Source organism: Chrysemys picta, chromosome 2 (genome assembly GCF_011386835.1).
Source record: "Chrysemys picta bellii isolate R12L10 chromosome 2, ASM1138683v2, whole genome shotgun sequence".
NCBI lineage: Eukaryota > Metazoa > Chordata > Testudines > Emydidae > Chrysemys > Chrysemys picta.
The window spans coordinates 99191165-99209298 of record NC_088792.1 but is presented as its reverse complement, the minus strand read 5'-3'; the positions used below and the strand labels follow the sequence as shown (position 1 = coordinate 99209298).

The window sequence follows — 18134 nt, the reverse complement described above, 5'->3', positions numbered from 1 at the left end:
TGGCTGCATGTCTATTGGTGGGAAATGTTTCAAAGGTTCTTTGGGAAATTTTATTCCGTTGCTTCCATCACACCAATGGGAGTCACGAATCTGAATGCCTTTTCCTTGGATCCATGCACCAAATGCTCTCAGTGGCAGCACAGATGGCCAGCCTGGGCCTGATTTTAATCTCACACCAACAAAAACCGGGAGTACTTCTGTTGGAGTCACACCATTATAAAAGCAGTGTAAAATCTGAACTGGACTCAGGGTCTCCCCTTTTTCTCTCTCATTTTAAATATGTCCAGTTACTTTAAGTATAGTTGTCACTAAATTTAGAAAACTTTTATATAATACTGTTCCCCAAATTCTTTCCCCATTGAATGTCCAAGCAGGGGAAATCAATGTCTTTAGCAGTTAAACTTGGATGTGCTTTTCCCCACTCATTTTTTTCCATTTCCTAAATGCTTCCACTGCTAGAAAGCTCCAGTGATGGCCTCATGTTTCAATGAAATCCAGGGACACTCTACTGCAGCATTTCCTGATAAGAGCAGAAACTCCTGTGGTCTCTCAAGTGCTGCAGGATGTACAGCTCAATAACACACTAGACTTGTACAATGTTAAGCCCTCTTGGTGGCCTGAAAGTAAACTGTTTACAAAGCAGCGTTAAAAATATCTGCAGACTCCCTACAATGTAATTCTTCATTTTGCAACTCTCATAAAGATGCGAAGAAGATAAAAGTGCCTTCCCCAGCTCAACAGGAATTCACAATAAAAATCCCATTTTCAAGCTGCTGAGGTTTTTTGTTTTTTGTTTTTCTTTTTTATTCCTGTTTCAGGATTTTTGTTGATTCAAGACTGGCCTGCAAATAACACGGATCTCTATGCTTTTGAAAATCTGGAGATTATACGAGGCAGAACAAAGCAACAGTAAGTAAACCATGTGCCAGAATGAGGGTGAGATAAACTGTGTTTACAGCTAGGTTTGTCTAAATAATAAAAGATTTTTGCAAAATTTGGGCCAAATTCTCTATTGGTGTAAATTTGTGTAGTCCTGTTGAAGTCAGTGGAACTGCACCATTTTATACCAGTTTTATACCAATTTGGCCCTGTGTGTTTAAGTGACTGTGTCAAGCCATTGTCCCTATTTATATCTGAGAGGAAGGATGGATTTGGGATTGGAGTGCTGGAATGGACCTTGGGAGATGTGGCTTCAATTATTGGTCCTGAGGCAGTCTTCCTCTGTGATCTTGAGCAAGTCACAAAATATCTCTGGCTCAGATTTTTAAAGGTATTTGGGTGTTGCTCTGCTCAACATTACAACACCTAGGAGCCTAAGTCACTTTTTGAAAATTAGATTTAGGCTCCTAAGGCTAGGTCTACACTACCCGCCTGAATCGGCGGGTAGAAATCGACCTCTCGGGGATCGATTTATCGCGTCCAATCGGGACGCGACAATCGATCCCCGAATCGACGCTCTTACTCCACCAGCGGAGGTGGGAGTAAGCGCCGTCGACAGAAAGCCGCAGAAGTCGATTTTGCCACCGTCCTCACAGCGGGGTAAGTCGGCTGCGATACGTCGAATTCAGCTACGCTATTCACGTAGCTGAATTTGCGTATCTTAAATCGACTCCCCCCTGTAGTGTAGATGTACCCTTAGTCAGTAAGGCCTGTAACTCAGAGCAGAGCAATGCCTAAATACTCCAAAAATCTGGGCCTCTGGGCTTCAGTTCCATAGCTGTAAAATGGTGATAATATAGGCTTGTCTATACGCTGGGGCAATACGCTCTACCAGACTGTGATGTCAAAAGCTCACTGATGAGCTGCACATTAATTGGTCTGGATAGACCCTGCTGATACAGACTAAAGGTTCCCTAGTATGCTTTAACATAGTATTATTTGAAACAGTAGTGCACATCAGAAGGGTCTACATGGACCAATTAATGCTCAACACGTTAGTGGGCTTTAGAAATCACAGCCCCAGAGAGCACATTGCCCCACCATGTAGACAGTCCAAATATTTCATTGCTTCCACTCCTTTTCCGTCTTTTATGTAGATTGTTAGCTCTTTAGTACAGATATTTTCTCTTATTCGTCTACATGTACATGTACAGTGTATGTACAGTGCCTAGCACAATGGGGCCCTGATCTCAATTGGTGCCTTTAGGCACGACTGTGATATAACTAATGAATTACAGCAGTGCCCAAAAGTCCTAATACAAATCAAGGCCATGTTGTGCTTGGTGCTACACTAACATGCCGAGTAGTATGGCAGACTCAAGTGCAAAATAATGACTTTAGCTTTACCTCCATATAGTATTAGTGCATACATGATGCAATGGGTCTGTCCTGTGTCAGAGGACTTAACTTTCAGTCCCTACAGAAAATCAGATGTGAGTATAGTACCTTTACAATAGATATGGCATTAAAACATCTGTAATATCACACAAATTAAGTTTGGTGGACCAAGCAATATCTTTCCTTGTAAAATACTCAGTTTACAATAACCCAGATGGGTCTTCGAAATTCAAAAAGAAAATGTACTCAGTAAGACCACATTTAATCTGTTTCCATCTGTTGTTCTTTTTGCCCCACACCCATTTTAGTGGTCAGTATTCTCTTGCCATTGTTAACCTAAAGATACAATCTCTGGGATTGCGCTCCCTCAAGGAAATAAGTGATGGTGATGTCGCCATTATGAAAAACAAGAACCTCTGCTATGCTGAGACAATGAACTGGAATAAACTCTTTGTGACAGAAACTCAGAAAACAAAAATCACATCCAACAGAAATCAAGACGAATGCAGTAAGTTAATACTGTCCTTTTGTCCCTCTTGGAATGCCATCGTGTGGTGCAGAAAAAGAGATTGTGACCAGTAATTTAAGCAAACCTTTCTTCCTCCTTGTATATTGCCACAAACAAAAATCTTTAAGCTGCAGTTGATGTTGTTCAACCTCCTTTTCTATCAACACAATTACTAAAATTCCAGGCTTCAGTTAAAGTGATAGTCGCATCCCCCTCAACCTCAATTCAAATGTCTTGCCTGCCAAACACAATAATAACCAAGCACTCCTCTGCTCCATAGCCAGCTCCCATCAATGCCAGCATATAACCAAGTACAACTCCCAGTCCCTCACAATCCTCCTCAAACACTCAGTTTTAACTCCACCCTCAGATAGATTGAGATAAGTGGCCTGCGTGTAATGGCAAAGTTCATAATGTGGTGTTTCTCAAGTAGAAAGTGTGAGGTAAGAGTTGAGGTGGTGCATTTGAATGTGATTGTGAGGAAGTGGATGTCTTCATTGTGTTTGGTTATATAGTGGAACTGAAAGAGAGTTTGTTGTACAAGGCAGGGGGAGAAATCCTGACTCCGCTGAAGTGAATCAGAGCTTTGCCACTGACTCTAACGGGGCCAGGATTTCACCTAGGGTGGTTGAGAATGCATATGGGTATGATGCTGTGAATATAGTAAGGCATGTGTGTTGCAGCTAATGTGAATGTCTGCTTCAATGGTGACCTCCTGGAGTGTTAGTTGCAATTTCTGTCCACTTGCATGGCAGAGGCAAGGAAGGTCAGACCCAGAATTTAACTTGTTGCCTGTCAAAGGCTGTGGATGATGCTCTACTAATGTAAACCTGGGAAGAGGGGAGGATGGGGAGGGAGTTCACCCTTGAGAATATAGACTAAATTGCTTCCTCAGGCTGCCCCGTCTCAGCACTCTCAAGGCCTCACTGAGATTTATGAGCTCAAAATTTTGAGGCATTAGCCATGCAGAACCTAGATTCTGGCAGTTTTGGTCCAAACTACCCTTCCCAGTCACACATTGGCAGAGGCTCGATTTATACATCCCAAATGGGGAGCAATCTAAAAAGATAAAACTCTCCTCTGAACACATTCACTTGCGCTGTAGGGACTGTGTGTGCGTGTTTGCATGATGTTGTACTCTAGAAGCTGGCCTACACAGAGGATAAAGGATTAACAATGACTGACAGCTAGGCAAGATCTGCTTTGCTATGGCTCAGCTAGTTAGAGGCTTGTTGTTTTGGAGCAGAAGAACAAGGGTGAAAGTTCGAACTCCACATGTTTGACTCATTCAGTCGGGGTCCAATTTGAGCTTCCCATTGACTTGCATGGACGTTGGATCAGGCCCTTATCATGTCTCTCTGCAGCATATTGATTTGTTTTATGTTTATGTCCGTTTTAGGAGTAGATTTCTCTACAACAGATTAATCCGTATCTGATTAATAAATAGCAACAGAGCAGCATGTGTTTTTATATTGCAAAACTAACAGTCCCATTTAATTTCAAGCTTTGGAAACTAGAGAAAAGCATGAGTGTTTCTCCTCCTGCTCTGTAATGCTGTCAGGATCCTTCAGATCTACTCTAGGTTAATTTGGAAAAATTGGCTCTCAAAAATGAGTCATTTGTGGTGCTCTAATTACTCTCTATGAAATCCCTGGCTATTGTTTGTCTTTGTCTCTGTCTCTCTCAGCTGCTGCGGAACATGTTTGTGACCCCTTATGCTCAGAAGTAGGCTGCTGGGGTCCAGGGCCATTCCATTGCTTTTCCTGTCGTCATTTCAGTCGCCAGAGGGAATGTGTGAAAAAATGCAATGTTATGCAAGGGTAAGGAGGTTTTTTGGGGGCGGGGGAAGAGGGGAAGGGTTAGTGTAGGAAGAAAAATATTCACATTACTAGGGGGAAATAAAAACCAGGAATTCTAGTAGTATCAATTTTTGTTACTTTTACACAAATGTTGGTTTGAATGTGGTACCTAAATACAGAAAAGGGGGGGAAGAAATACCCTTCTCTAAGAATACTTAGCAGTCTGTTCCCCAGCATCAGTTGGGGGATGTACCTGGATAACTCCCCTAAGACTACTGGGAGAAAACTGAAATTTCAAAGGGGCTTAAGGGAACTAAGCACCCAACTACCATTGAAAATCAAGCAGCCTACCTCCCTTAGGCCCTCTTGAAAATCTCAGTCTTTAAGCCTATTAGGTGAAATCTTGACCCTATTGTAACCAATGGGATTTTGATACTGACTTCACTGGGACCAGGATTTCACCCATTGATTAGCCTCATTTACTTCAATGGGACAACTCAGTGGGGTTAAATTTATGCACATGCTGCAGTGATTTTGCTGGATCGTGGCCTAAACATCTTAAGGTCAAAGTCTACCCTCAGATTCCTAGGCTCCCATCTAAATTACTGGGAGCCTGGTCCAATGGAATAGTTTGCCCTTACAATTTTTACTCACTTTTATTGCCAAACTGCAGTGGAGGCAAGATGAACCTAAATACACTGGCCCCAACACACCAGGACCAGTAATTTCAGGCAGAATAATCGCATCAGCTTGTCTTATGTTTAGCAACATTTATAAGAGTCCTTGGGTCTTGAAAAGGAGCATTCTCATAATTGTTTAAACCTGTAATATATATGTTAATTTAAAGAAACAGCTAACATCAGTTACGCTGATCCCAAAACTGAAGGATTTTGAATACTCTGCATTTTTACTGAGCACAAAATGTTTACTCATCCATAGAACTACCAATGGACATATTTTTTCCTATTTCCTTTTTACTAATTCTTTAAAGCTTGTTTAACTTTTAAAAATAATTAATATTATGACACTAATTTACAGTATGCTGGTGTCCATAATGTTTATATTTGTCTAGCAATTTGCAGTTCAGCAGCTGTTGTCTTTTCAAGTGAATTCCCTCCAGCAGATATTATGACCTACAGGGCAGATCTGGGCATTTTTTAATCAAATGATGGGTAGATTTGGTTTAATTAATAACACAATTACTTGAAGTAGAACAGCTTTATTGCTATCAAAACCATCTGTTCTCAGCTTTCATATTTTAATGATTCATTGTATGTTATAGGGAGGGCAAGAATCTAATTATCAGCCAATTTGTTTAATTTCCCAAGTTTTATTTAGAGGCTCAGAATCACTAGACATATTTTTGCTGATCAGCAGTGATAGAAAAAATGTTCTGGAGAATATTCTTCATCTTCATTAAAATGTAAAGACTAATTTGTAGTTTACAATCTGGATTGCCCTGTGTGGCACTTTCAGCCAAATTTTCCTTATTCTCACCTTTTCCTGTGTTATGCCCAGCAAGTTATATTGATGTGCTAGGGCTAGTCAAGAAGTTCTTCCTATATCCCCTCCCATCTCATTACACTCATCCTAATATAGTCAACCTGGAAAAAGTAGTGGAAGCTCTGAAATGTGAATTTGAAGTTGACACCTTGTCAAGTATTCCTTCTATTCCTTTTTTATTTTTCAGGGAGCCAAGAGAATTTGAAAGAGAATCTGAATGTCTTCAGTGTCACCCAGAATGCCTGGTGCAAAATTCAACTGCGTACAATGCAACATGCACAGGACCTGTAAGAGCAGTTTTGACCTAACAAACTTGTACACGTAGAGACCCTGTAACATGGTGAACATATTAAAATACTTAGATATTGAATAACCAGATCATCATAAATTATGACACTTCCCGCTATGGAGGCTAATTTTTACTTACCTGAGGCACTGTATAAATAATAACTATGGCTAATAGTGAAATAATTCACTAACTTTTTGCCTCTGAAGACCAAAGATCAGATTTTAATCAACAGCAGATGTTTATTGGAAAATATTAAGAAAGCAGTTTCTATTTAAAACCAAACTCTACACCCCAACACAATTAAAATTAATGCATCTCTTTTAATGTAAGTGCAAAGTATTGGGTGTTTGTAAAAACGATAGTCAACTTTTCCGAAGTTACTTGAACTTTCTGAGTTTATATAAAGGCCCCTTTTATAAAAGTTAAAATACTTTGGTCTTTCCCAATAGCCAATGGCAAAATCCTTCTCATTTTAATCCTTCTCAGATTTTCAAAATACTTTGTTATTTTATGAAGTCTCTAGCTTGGCCCGTATGGAAAACAAAGCCCCATCTTTTGTTGGGGGCGCCTCAGAAAGAAAAAGGTTGAGAAACGCTGGCTTAGAACCCTGGGCCAGATGCTCAGCTACTAAGATTGCAAGCTCCTTGGGGTAGGGGCCATCATTTTGTTGTGTATTTGTACAGCAGATAGTACAGTAGAGCCCCAGTCCATGAGAGGGGCTGATAGACACTACAAATAATACACCTCTACCTCAATATAACGCGGTCCTCAGGAGTCAAAAAATCTCACCATGTTATAGGTGAGACCGTGTTCTATCGGGGTAGGGAGAGGAACCGCTCCCTGCCCCAGCTCACCTCCACTCTGCTTCCGCCTCCTCCCTGAGTGCGCTGCTGCCGCTCCGCTTCTCCTTCCCTCCCTCCCTCCCTCCCTCCCTTCCAGGCTTGCCATGCCAATCAGCTGTTTGGCCCTGCAAACCTTGTAGAGAGAGGGGTGCAGAAGTGGAGCGGTGGCGGCGTGCTCAGGGGAGGAGGCGGAGATGAGCTGGAGCGGGGAGAGGTTCCTCTGCGCCCCCCGTTACTTGCTGCAGCCCTTCCCAGGGCCCCCGCGCCCCAGCTCACTTCCATTCCGCCTCCTCTCACCAGCACATCGCAGTTCTGCTTCTCCCCCCTCCCTCCCAGGCTTGCCGCGCCAATCAGTTGATTGGCGCGGCAAGCCTGGGAGGGAGGAGAAGCAGAGCTGAGTGGTGTGCTCGTGGAAGGAGGAGGGGGGCGGTTCCTCTGCGCCCCCCCTTACTTGCTGCGGCCCCCCTGCCCCAGGTCACCTCTGCTCTGCCTGCACCTCCTCTCACAAGCGCACCGTAGCTCCGCTTCTCCTCCCTCCCAGGCTTGCCGTGCCAAACAGCTGATTGGCGTAGCAAGTCTGGGAGGGAGGGGGGAAAAGCGGAGCTGCGGTGCGCTCGTGGGAGGAAGCGGAGCAGAGGTGAGCTGGAGTGGGGGGGGTGGCGGGAAGGGCCGCAGCAAGTAATGGGCGGGCGCAGAGGAACCGCTTGCGGTAACACAAATTTGGATATAACGAGGTAAAGCATTATATCAGGGTAGAGGTGTAATACATAAATACATCAGTGTTGCTCCACTGCAGTCAGTGCTAAGGATCTAGCCTACTACTTTCTGGAGCATACCTGGGGCTCCTATGTGGCAATGAACTAGGCCATCAAGGAAGTTTCTCTTTTAAAGTTAGAATAGTCTCTTCATGTTTGTGATTAATTGCTTACTGGCATCATAAAACTAAAAAGTTATATGCTGTGACATACTGATTGTCATGAACACAACTGATTCCTTCCGATTGTCATGAACACAACACTTCCAGCTTTTCCTTCAGAAAAGGCAATTTTGCCTGGGACTACTTGTTCCTCTCTTTAGAGAGTACCTAGATCATTTTGGGTCCTGCCACAATCTCAGTAAAAACAACATTATTTCAGATAATAGCCAGAGCAATTCAAATAAACTTTAGCTAAAAGCACTTCAGATTAGAAATTTGATGGGCTTTTCTATTTTCACCCAGTTTCTCTTTCTGTTTCAGAGTAGAAGAAAAAAATGTTCTCTTAGATTATACAGAGAATGAAAAAGCTTTATGAGTCAGATCTTCATCTGGTATAAATTGATATAGCTCCACTGATTTCAATAGAGTAATGGGGATTTACATTCAATGAGGATCAGGCCCTTTAATTTTAAACTTATTTGCTCTCAGAGCATCTTTATTCACAGTATTAAACCAAAAATGTAAGTTTTTATTAGGACAAAAAATAGGAAAATTACAGAATAGCAGGAATCATACTTCAGCATTGATACCCAGAGAGAGATTTATTTCATTTAACATCAGGTGCTGTATCTCATTCAGCATATTATACAAAAGGATTAAAATTTTGCAAGCATTTCATGTAGTACAATAATAGGATAATAAACTAGGATAAAACATTGAATCATGTTTAGAATTTCAAATGATCAAACATGCATTTATTTATCTTCTGAGGCTTTTCTTGCATATGCAATATATGGCTTGGGCAAATCCATTATAGACAACAATTTCTTGCTCTTTATTCAGGGTCCGGACAACTGCATGAAGTGTGCCCACTATATAGATGGCCCTCACTGTGTTAAATCCTGCCCTGCTGGAATTCTGGGTGAAAATGATACCTTAGTCTGGAAATACGCAGATGAAAACTCAGTGTGTCAGCTCTGCCATCTGAATTGTACCCGTGGGTAAGTAAAATACTTGCTTACACAGAAGTGGAAGGAGTAAAGTATTTCTTCCTTGTGATTTTTCTCACTGTAAAGTATCCATTTGAAAAAAAATAGAAAACTAAAGAGGTTATGAATTTGCAGGTAATGTAAGCAAAGTGCTGCTGAGTTTGGAATAGGTAAAGTTCTGTAGTGCTTCTAGTCTGCAGGAAAGGCAAAAAAAGTGGAGAAAATGGTTTAGCAGACTTAAAACAAGGTTATTTTTAAAATTAGACTTTCTGGAATTTTACAAGTTTCCTATATTATGATTCACTTTTTTCCCCACCAGTTGAATGCTTTGTCGGCTGTATTTGTCTGGAGCAATAGTGACATCTGGTGGACTGTGAGATCATTTATAAACGTGTTTCTCACAAGAGTACTAAGTATGTCCCATGCCTTTAAGATGAATGTAATAGTATGAGTGGCTGCTCATGTATCTCATTGTGACTTTGATTTTTTTGGAGCAAAACACCAACAGATTGTCTCAAGCATACACTGCATTTTAATGCTTCCCAGAGGTTCCTCTCTTTTCATATGCTAAGAACATCCGAGCTGCCATACTGAGTCAGAGTGTGGTCCATCTTGCCCAGTATCCTGTCCCCATCAGTGGCCCATACCAGAGCTTCAGGGAGAGTGTACAGAACAAGGCAATTTCACCTGGGTTGGAATTTAGGGCTTATCTGCCGTATCAGTACAACTGTGTGACAGGGCCTGGCTGCAAACACAATTCCATTTTGTGGTAGAGCCATGGACTGTCCAAGGCACTAGCATAGTTCAGAGACACAGTGAAGTTTTCATCTATAATGGGGTCCCCTCATACACTTGCATTTGTGCGCTTACATTAGATGCCCAGAAAGAGGGACGAGGTTTGAAATTTGACTCTTGTCCTGCATTGGTTTCAAGGAATGCTCTCTCATTGGTGTTTTTTCCCAAAGGGCTTTTCCTCTATAGTAGTGGAAATCTTACCTCAAATGCTCACCTAAGTTAACTCAGATTGCCATTTGGCCCAAGTCTCATGTCCTCCTCATGTATTCAGCTACCTCCCTGCCAAGCCTTGAAAAACAGAGCCTGCTTTTGACAAGGCACAAACCCGTACATTCATGGAGAGAAAGAAAGGAGGGGATTAAATAGGCTACACTATCACTTCATAGATGACTGGAAGCTGTGGAAGTAGAGAAAGAACTGACCGGGATTTGAAGGGGATTTCAATGCAAACAGTCCCCTCTGTGAGCAAGAGTCAGGCTAGCTGTAACCCTAATAATGCAAGATTTGTAGAAGCGAGAATTGTGTGAGGCGAGTGGGAAAGAACTGCGTGAGAAGTTGTTGCGACCTTGTGTTAGATAAGTATGGAATGTAGACTATAGTCTAAATAGAGGTGAGAAAAATAAAATATCAGGATGACCTATGTATAAACAAAATGCAGCTGTTGCTCATTATTGTATGTAACAAGAGGTATAAATGCTTGCTGTAATTGTTTACCTGAAGAGAGACCTGTTTAGCTCTCTCTCTCCACACAATTGCTAGAGATAATAAAATATCTGACTTGCTGCACCCAACCTGAGAGTGAGAACTCTGTTTTTCTCCAACAAAGCTAAGGGCTTGTCTACAAGGAGAAGTTAGTGCGCAGTGAGCTAGGGTGTGCAAGTAAAGTGCACTAGCTATTCCACACTAGCTCCCCATGTAACTTTCAAAATGCACTAAGTTCAGGCACACAAAGCATTCTTAATGCACAGTAACAGTGTCCACATGGGGAATTACTGTGCACTAGGTACTGTGGGCTTTTTCCCAATATAGACACGCCTGAAGCCAGTGTTTCTCAACCTTTTTGATATCGGGGATCAGCTTACTGCCTTCTTAAACTGTCAGAGAGATCTCAGGGACTGGCGCCAGTCTATGGATTGGTCATTGAGAAACACTGCCCTAAGTCACCTGGTGTGTTTCAAGTCTTCATGAAATTCAGTGCAGTGTTTTTCAGATTACGTAATATGGATTGATGATTTCTCTGTGTTTTATCATGATTGCAGACAAAGGTTGTTTGTGCTTTTCAATCATACAATGAATGTTCTTCATTGAAAAATGACACTCCAAGTAACCATTACCATTAGTTCCCATTGATAGAAACTTGGCCATAGTAAACCAGTGTCATTGTTACATGATTGCCCATGTGAAAGCATAGAGTCACAGAGCCATTCTATCATCTAGGCTGACCTCTTGTATGTCACAGGTCACCAAAACCACCCAGCACCCGCACACTAAACCCAGCAACCAAAATTAAACAAAAGTATTACAGCCCACTTTAGCTGATAGCTTTAGCAGAACAATGGCTAACCATGTCTAAACAAAGCTTTTAACTGTGTGGTTCTGCTAGAACGATAGAAAACTGAAGTCAAATGAACAATACATTGTTCAACAACAATACATCAATACAATACAAGTTGCTGAATCTGGATGTAGCTGTCAGTTCTGTAACAGCTTGTTGTGCACTGTTTATGCCTCAGCACAGAGTTTTAAGCAGTTTGAATTTCACCAGCGATGTCAACTTTTCCGCTGGCTTGAGCAGTAGAGAGGTTTAAGATGGCAGAGCCATGGAGGATGAATGTGTAGTGGGGCAAGATTATTCTAATATCAAAAAAAGGTTCAATGTTTTCCACCATATGACATAGTAAAGCAGTGAATGAAGACTAAAATTCAAATTCATCTCTGATTTGAGTAAGATGTGGGGTAAGTTTGCAGTTGTTGTTTATTTGTATTACAGTAGCTCCTAGAGGTCCCAACTGAGACCAGAGCCGGCTCTGGCTTTTTTGCCGCCCAAGGCAAAAAAGCATCCCGCCGCCCCCTCCCCCCCCCAGCCCCCAGCGCGGCAGGGGAGGGTGCTGAGCACGGCCGCGGGCCGCTCTCCCCAACCGGCCGGAGCGCTGGGAGGAGGGCGGAGAGCCCGGCTGGGGCTCCGCTCTCCCCGGCGGCCAGAGCGCCAGAGGGAGGGCGGAGAGCCCAGCCGGGGCTCCGCTCTCCCCGGCGGCCAGATTAACAAGATTAATCTCTCAAACATGAGTGATTTGAATTTCCCTAATTATTTTCCCAGGATACTACAAGTAAATTTCATTCCAACTGGTGTGGTAGTGCAGTAAGAACTACAAAGAGAGAGGCAGAAGTATAATTAATCGTTCTGGGCTTCATCACTGATCGAGCCTCCCTACAAATTTAGTTACCACTGACTTATAAATTCTGAGATCATTCATGTTAAATATCCAGGAAGAATTTTTGCAGCCATTGCATGTGTGGGACATATTTGCCTGTCATTTAGAAGGTTAATGAAAAAGAAAGGAGAGAGGAAAGGTCTTTTAAGGCTTTAAAAAAAGCCCAATGGTTTCCCATTTCATTTATGACTGTGAGGTAACCTCTGCTGTTACAGTCTGAGTCTCCTCTGAAAGGCCATAAATCAAAACAACCTGGCTATATTACATCAAATTAGAAACAGTGGGTTCCGGAGAAAGTTGTTTAAAATCTTGATGGAACTGGGAAATAATCAGTTGTATCTTCACCGAGACAATTAATATTTATGTAGACAGATGAAAAAGTTCCAGATAGCACCAGGATAGAATTGTTTCAGGGGCTGAATGCTGCTCTAATTTTACAATAAGTGGATAGCAGAGAGAGATTTCAGAGTACACTCACCATTAGGTTCAGGCTAATATATACTTAAGATCCCCAGACAGTTTATAATACAAGGTCACATTTCTCATTTTAGTTTCTGTAAGATGTAGAGGAAAAATAATTCAAGAATGGAAAAAAAGTGATATTTTAGATTCCATAAAACATAGCTTACTTATGTTAGGTGTCATCATAAAATTCCACTTTAAGAAAGATGGTTATATTTAGCCTTGGGTGGATATTTGTTATGTACTTTGCTTCTCCTTTGGCTTTTGAAATGAATCAGAAAATCACATGGGATTTGAAAAGCACAATCTGATCCATCATTTTTCTCCCCAAGCATCTTTTAACTTTATCGTGGTACCCTTCACATTGATGGATTTTTATGGAGATCCATACTAAAGACCACAAATGAAAATCTACACCCTTTTTTCAGCCTCTAGTTTCTAATCTAATCTTTCAGACTATGGGCATTAAGGGAGCATTTCCTTTGTTGAGAATAATACATCTTCTTTAGAGACAGAAACCATCTGGAAAATTGCTCAGAATGAAGGGAGCATGGAAATTGGAATTTTGTAAAAGAAATGCCCTTGAAGAGATTATACTGATGGCCTGAAATAATGTTTTATTTGCACAGCTATACCAGAAGAGGGTGTTGTACACCTTTTCCTTTCCATTCATTTAGCGGTGGTAGAGGGTGGTGGGACTACAGCTTGCATCCTAGGCAAATATTCTAGTCAGCTGACCTAAAGGAGGAGCCCTGTGCAATCTCATGCACATTCCCAGGTATCCTCTCCATGTACACACACACACACACACACACACACACACACTCTCACTCACTCACTTGTTACGTTTCCTTATACAACTGAACAAACAAAGAAAACCATAACCAGATGAAGGACATTGGCAAAGTTGCACACTCAGGCTTCAGGAACCAATGTGCACAATACCTGAAGTGTGTTCTGGACACCAAGATGCAAATTCTTCTATGGGAGCTCAATGCACTCACTGAACCTTTCAGACTCTGAGCCCTGTTGCACTGTGTTAGCACTGAAAACACAAGGAAAGATTAGAATAACAAAGATAGATCCAAGAAAATGAGCAGTAGACCCCCCAAGGGCCTAGAATAATTTATGGAATAAATTCTCCATCTCCACCTGCCATTTTAAAATGGCTCAGACTCCTTTTTCCTACTAATGGAATTCAGAACTGCATTCCTGGCCCTGGCTTACTCCTTATCCCCTGCTTGACCTACTCTGTGTCTGCTTTGAGATGATGTATTTTCGGTAAGAGAGGGAGGCAGAAGCCCCAGACTGGACTCTTCTCCTTGCTTGGCTCCATTTTTCAGAAATGATGTGATTATTTCTGCAGTGCTGTCCTCTCCTTGGGAGATACCACAAGGACCACAATTCCCAGGAGGCGCACACATATTACCACTCAGCAGTACTTGAGAATGTTCTGTTTATCTCATACTCTGGCACCTCCAGTTAGAATATACAGTCACTGTATTTTCATCTTCAAACTCTCGCTGGGGTGTTCATTATATGCTGTCTGCCAAAATGAATTTAAGGCATCTGGAAGGTGGTGTGCATTTACACTAATACAGAGGGTGAAATGACTGATTCCTGGGAGGATTCTACATAATATCGTATACATAATATACATTCGAGTACAAATCTACTCAGTGTCAGTAAAACCTGATGTTAGACCCTCAATGAAAAATATCATAGATTCTTATATGGATGGTGCACCCAGTGGTAGAATAGTACAACCAAATACCATACTATTCACTGATGAAGAGATGTGTCTGCTAGTGATATTTTTCATTAGACTAGAAGACCTGGACACTGACATCCTTTACTGATCCTTAAAACAGGTGCCCTACAGTGTGGTAAGCAGCAATGCAAGCTTTTCCTCATAGGCCCATGCCTTGTCTGAAGGATCTCCCCTAGTGAAAGGTTAGTTCTGTCTCCAGACGTATTCAGTCCTTGCCGCCCTGTTAACAAAAGGGCCAGCCTGTTGCAGTGAACATTTGCCCACTCAGAGCAAGGTCACTAGCTTCTTTCACACAGGCCACCAAACTCTTTGTGATCAGTTGTTTTGTGCACCCCCCAGGGTAGGGATGAACAAGTCAGTTCTTTTGAAGTTGTGGAATAAGGCAGCACTTGTAGAGACTGCAGAGGTATTGCGGGAAAAAAGGAGCTGGGGATCCATGGTGCATGGTCCAGGTTCATAGGCAGACATTCATAAATTGTCCTTTCAACTGAATATACAGCACACCTTAGCCTGTGGCCCTTGATTCTGCAGCAAAGCTTTCCAAATAACACACCCAAAAAGTTTTATAATTATTAATCAGAAAGTTAATATTCTGACAGCTTTTTAAAAAGGTAACTTGTGAATGAAAATACAGTTATTCCAGAGTAGGTGCTAGTGCTAATATATATTTGTAATTATCATTTTTTACAGGTGCAAAGGACCAGGTCTTGAAGGCTGTCCATTGGGGTAATTATTGCATTCATCACAATTTATGATATAGTTGGGAAGAACATATCCATATTTACATTTTTGTGCTGGACACTGCATAGTAGTGCCCTGATACAGTGAAGCATGTCCTTAACTTTAAGCATATGAATAGTCCTATTGAAGCCAAAGAGACTACTCAAGTGCTTTAGTGCTTCGCTAGCTGAGGGCCTAGATGTATGGGACTCTTGTTGCTGTCAGTGAGAGATCTGTGTACTTCAAGTGCATAGTTTCTAAGGTAAATCCTTTGTGAGAATCTGAAAGCAAAATTCTGTTCTTATTTTGTATTGAAATAACTGTTTTAAAATCATCAAGACAAACAGAAAGAGTAAGTAAATCACCATCCATTGTGGTGCTTACCATGTAGTGTCTCTTCAAAATGGTTTTAAAACTATTTGAGCAGATAGTGATATACAGAATATAACATGACAATGGTTCACAAATCCTAGATTAACATGAGAAAAATATTAATTTGGCTGATTAAGACCAAAGGATACTTTAGGGTCTCAATTACTTATAAAATCCAGAACAATAAAAGGCTAGCAAAAAGGAATCAAGAGATTAAATACATATATACCTCCAGAAGACAAGGTCAACATTTTTCAAATGAAGTTTTTTTCATTGAAGAATGGCCTTTCTTTTTAATAAAAAATGTAATGCAAAACTGTTGGCTTTTTTTTTTTTTCTCCAAAATTTCACATTTTTCACCACATTTACTCTAAATTTTTATTGAAAATGTTCTTGAACCCGTTTTCAGTCAAAGAAAATGTTCAAAAATGGTTTCCATAAAGGTTTAATGAAAGCATTTGGAAAAAAATATAAACTTAGGGTTACCATATTTCCACAATCCAAAAAGAGGACACTGCGGGGGGGAGCCCTGCTCTAGCCCCGCCCCCATCCACTCCCTCCCACTTCCCACCCCATGACCCCCCCCTTAGAACCCCCAACCTCCCTCTGCTTTTTGTCCCCTGACTGCCCCCTCCTGGGACCCCTGCCACTAACTGCCCCCTAGGACCCCACCCCCTATCTAAGTCTCCCTGCTTCTTGTCCCCTGACTGCCTCCTCCTGAGAACCCCCCACCTAACTGCCCCCCTAGAACCCTACCTGTCCCCTGACTGCCCCAACCTTTATCCACACCCCCACCCTATGTTCACACCCCTGCCCCCAGACAGACCCCCAGGACTCCCATGCCCTATCCAACTGCTCCCCGCCCCCTGACAGGACCCCCAGAACTCCCGACCCATCCAACCCTCTCTGCTCCCTGCCTGCCTCGACCCCTCTCCACACCCCTGCCCCCCTAACAGCCCCCCCAGAACCCCAATCCATCCAACCCCCCCCGTTCCCTGTCCCATGACTGTCCCCCTTCTCCAACTCCCCAGCCCCCTTACCGTGCCGCTCAGCTTAAAGCAGGTGTCTGGCTCCGCCCTGCCCAAGCGGCATGCTGAGGCTGTGGAGGAGGGGGGAAGTGGAGGAGGGGCTCTGGCCGCCGTTGCCAGCCCCACCGCTGCGTTACGCACAGGCACACAGTCCCGCCCCCCAGTGCTGCCAGGCGGCGTGGTAAGGCTGCAGGGGATGGGGGGAGCCGGGAAGGGGCTTTGGCTGCCAAGGCCCCAATGCGAGCGGCGCTCGGCCGCCCCGTCAGCTGCTTTTCGCTCTATAAATAGCCAACCGGGGGGAAATCCCGGACAATTTTAGATTTTTAGAAATCCCCCCTGGATGTCTATATAAAGAGCGAAAAGCCGGACATGTCTGGAGAAACCCGGACGTATGGTAGCTCTATATAAACTGTTCTATTTCAAACCTGCAACTGAAGCCATTTTGAAGTTTATAAAAAACAAACAACCAGCTCTATATAAAACCCCACAAACACTGAATGAAAAACTTCAGACTATTGACACCCATGTTGCTTGATTGTAGGTAGATCAAAACTGATCTGAAGCCTGAAGCCTTCAATTGATCATGTTTCTAACATGGAATGCTGTATTGAAAATACACCATTTGTTATTTCTTATACCAAAACAGACCTCTTTCCCCTTTTTTGTCTTCTAGCTCCAAAATCCCATCCATTGCAGCTGGTGTTGTTGGGAGTATCCTTTGTTTGGTTGTGATAGCCTTGGTCATAGGCCTTTACATGCGCAGACGTCACATTGTTAGAAAGCGTACATTGCGCAGGCTGCTTCAGGAAAGGGAGGTACGTACTATAAACAGTTTCTAAATATATTGACCAACTTTATTGATGTGCCACAGAGTCTCAGAAAGAGCTGTTTTATTAGGCCCTGACCTCACCCTAATACAAACCTAAAGTACAATATTATCTGGTGTTTGGATAACATGTTATCTGCAGTTCTATTCAGAAAAGTGACTATGTAAATATGACACCATATTACTTAATCTCAGATCTTATCTTGGTGGGTAAAAATTGAAATAGCTCATAGGTGAGTTAGGTGCCTAATTTCCACTGAAAGTCATTGGGAATTAGGCTGCTGAGTCACTTAGGTGCTTTTGAAAATACTACCCTGTTATGATCTGCTTACTCTAGTGACAAAAATAAGGGATTTTTTTTTATGGCTGTTTTTACTACTCGTTACTCCTGTTAGTGCTGCAGAGCTCTGGGATGCTAAGCTGGATTCTGTTCTGGGGCACACATCATGAACAGAACTTTATGGGCTGAGTTTCAGTTTCAAAGCCAAAGCTGCCTTCAGTTGCCCTTGTTCCATTCATGTCTTTTTTTTGGAATACTATTGCTCGCTAAACTTGAGCTTAACAATAGTGAAAACAGAAGTCTTTTATTATACTATTGGCTATAG

General features: G+C 42.2%; 1 protein-coding gene and 1 long non-coding RNA gene across 4 annotated transcripts in view; one reads left to right on the top strand and one right to left on the bottom strand.

The window, feature by feature from the left end:
* Positions 1–18134, bottom strand: part of LOC135981418 (uncharacterized) — a 93965-nt gene that overhangs the window by 4923 nt on the left and 70908 nt on the right. The gene's annotated exons all lie outside the window — the stretch shown is intronic.
* The window catches only part of EGFR (epidermal growth factor receptor), a 225145-nt gene that overhangs the window by 171925 nt on the left and 35086 nt on the right, over positions 1–18134 (top strand). For all 3 annotated transcript variants that reach the window (XM_005287322.5, XM_042842790.2, XM_065583859.1), the window contains exons 11-17: positions 819–909; positions 2586–2785; positions 4473–4605; positions 6275–6374; positions 8978–9135; positions 15274–15309; positions 17377–17518. In XM_005287322.5, coding sequence (XP_005287379.2) covers positions 819–909; positions 2586–2785; positions 4473–4605; positions 6275–6374; positions 8978–9135; positions 15274–15309; positions 17377–17518 — 860 coding nt within the window. The remainder of the gene's footprint in view (positions 1–818; positions 910–2585; positions 2786–4472; positions 4606–6274; positions 6375–8977; positions 9136–15273; positions 15310–17376; positions 17519–18134) is intronic.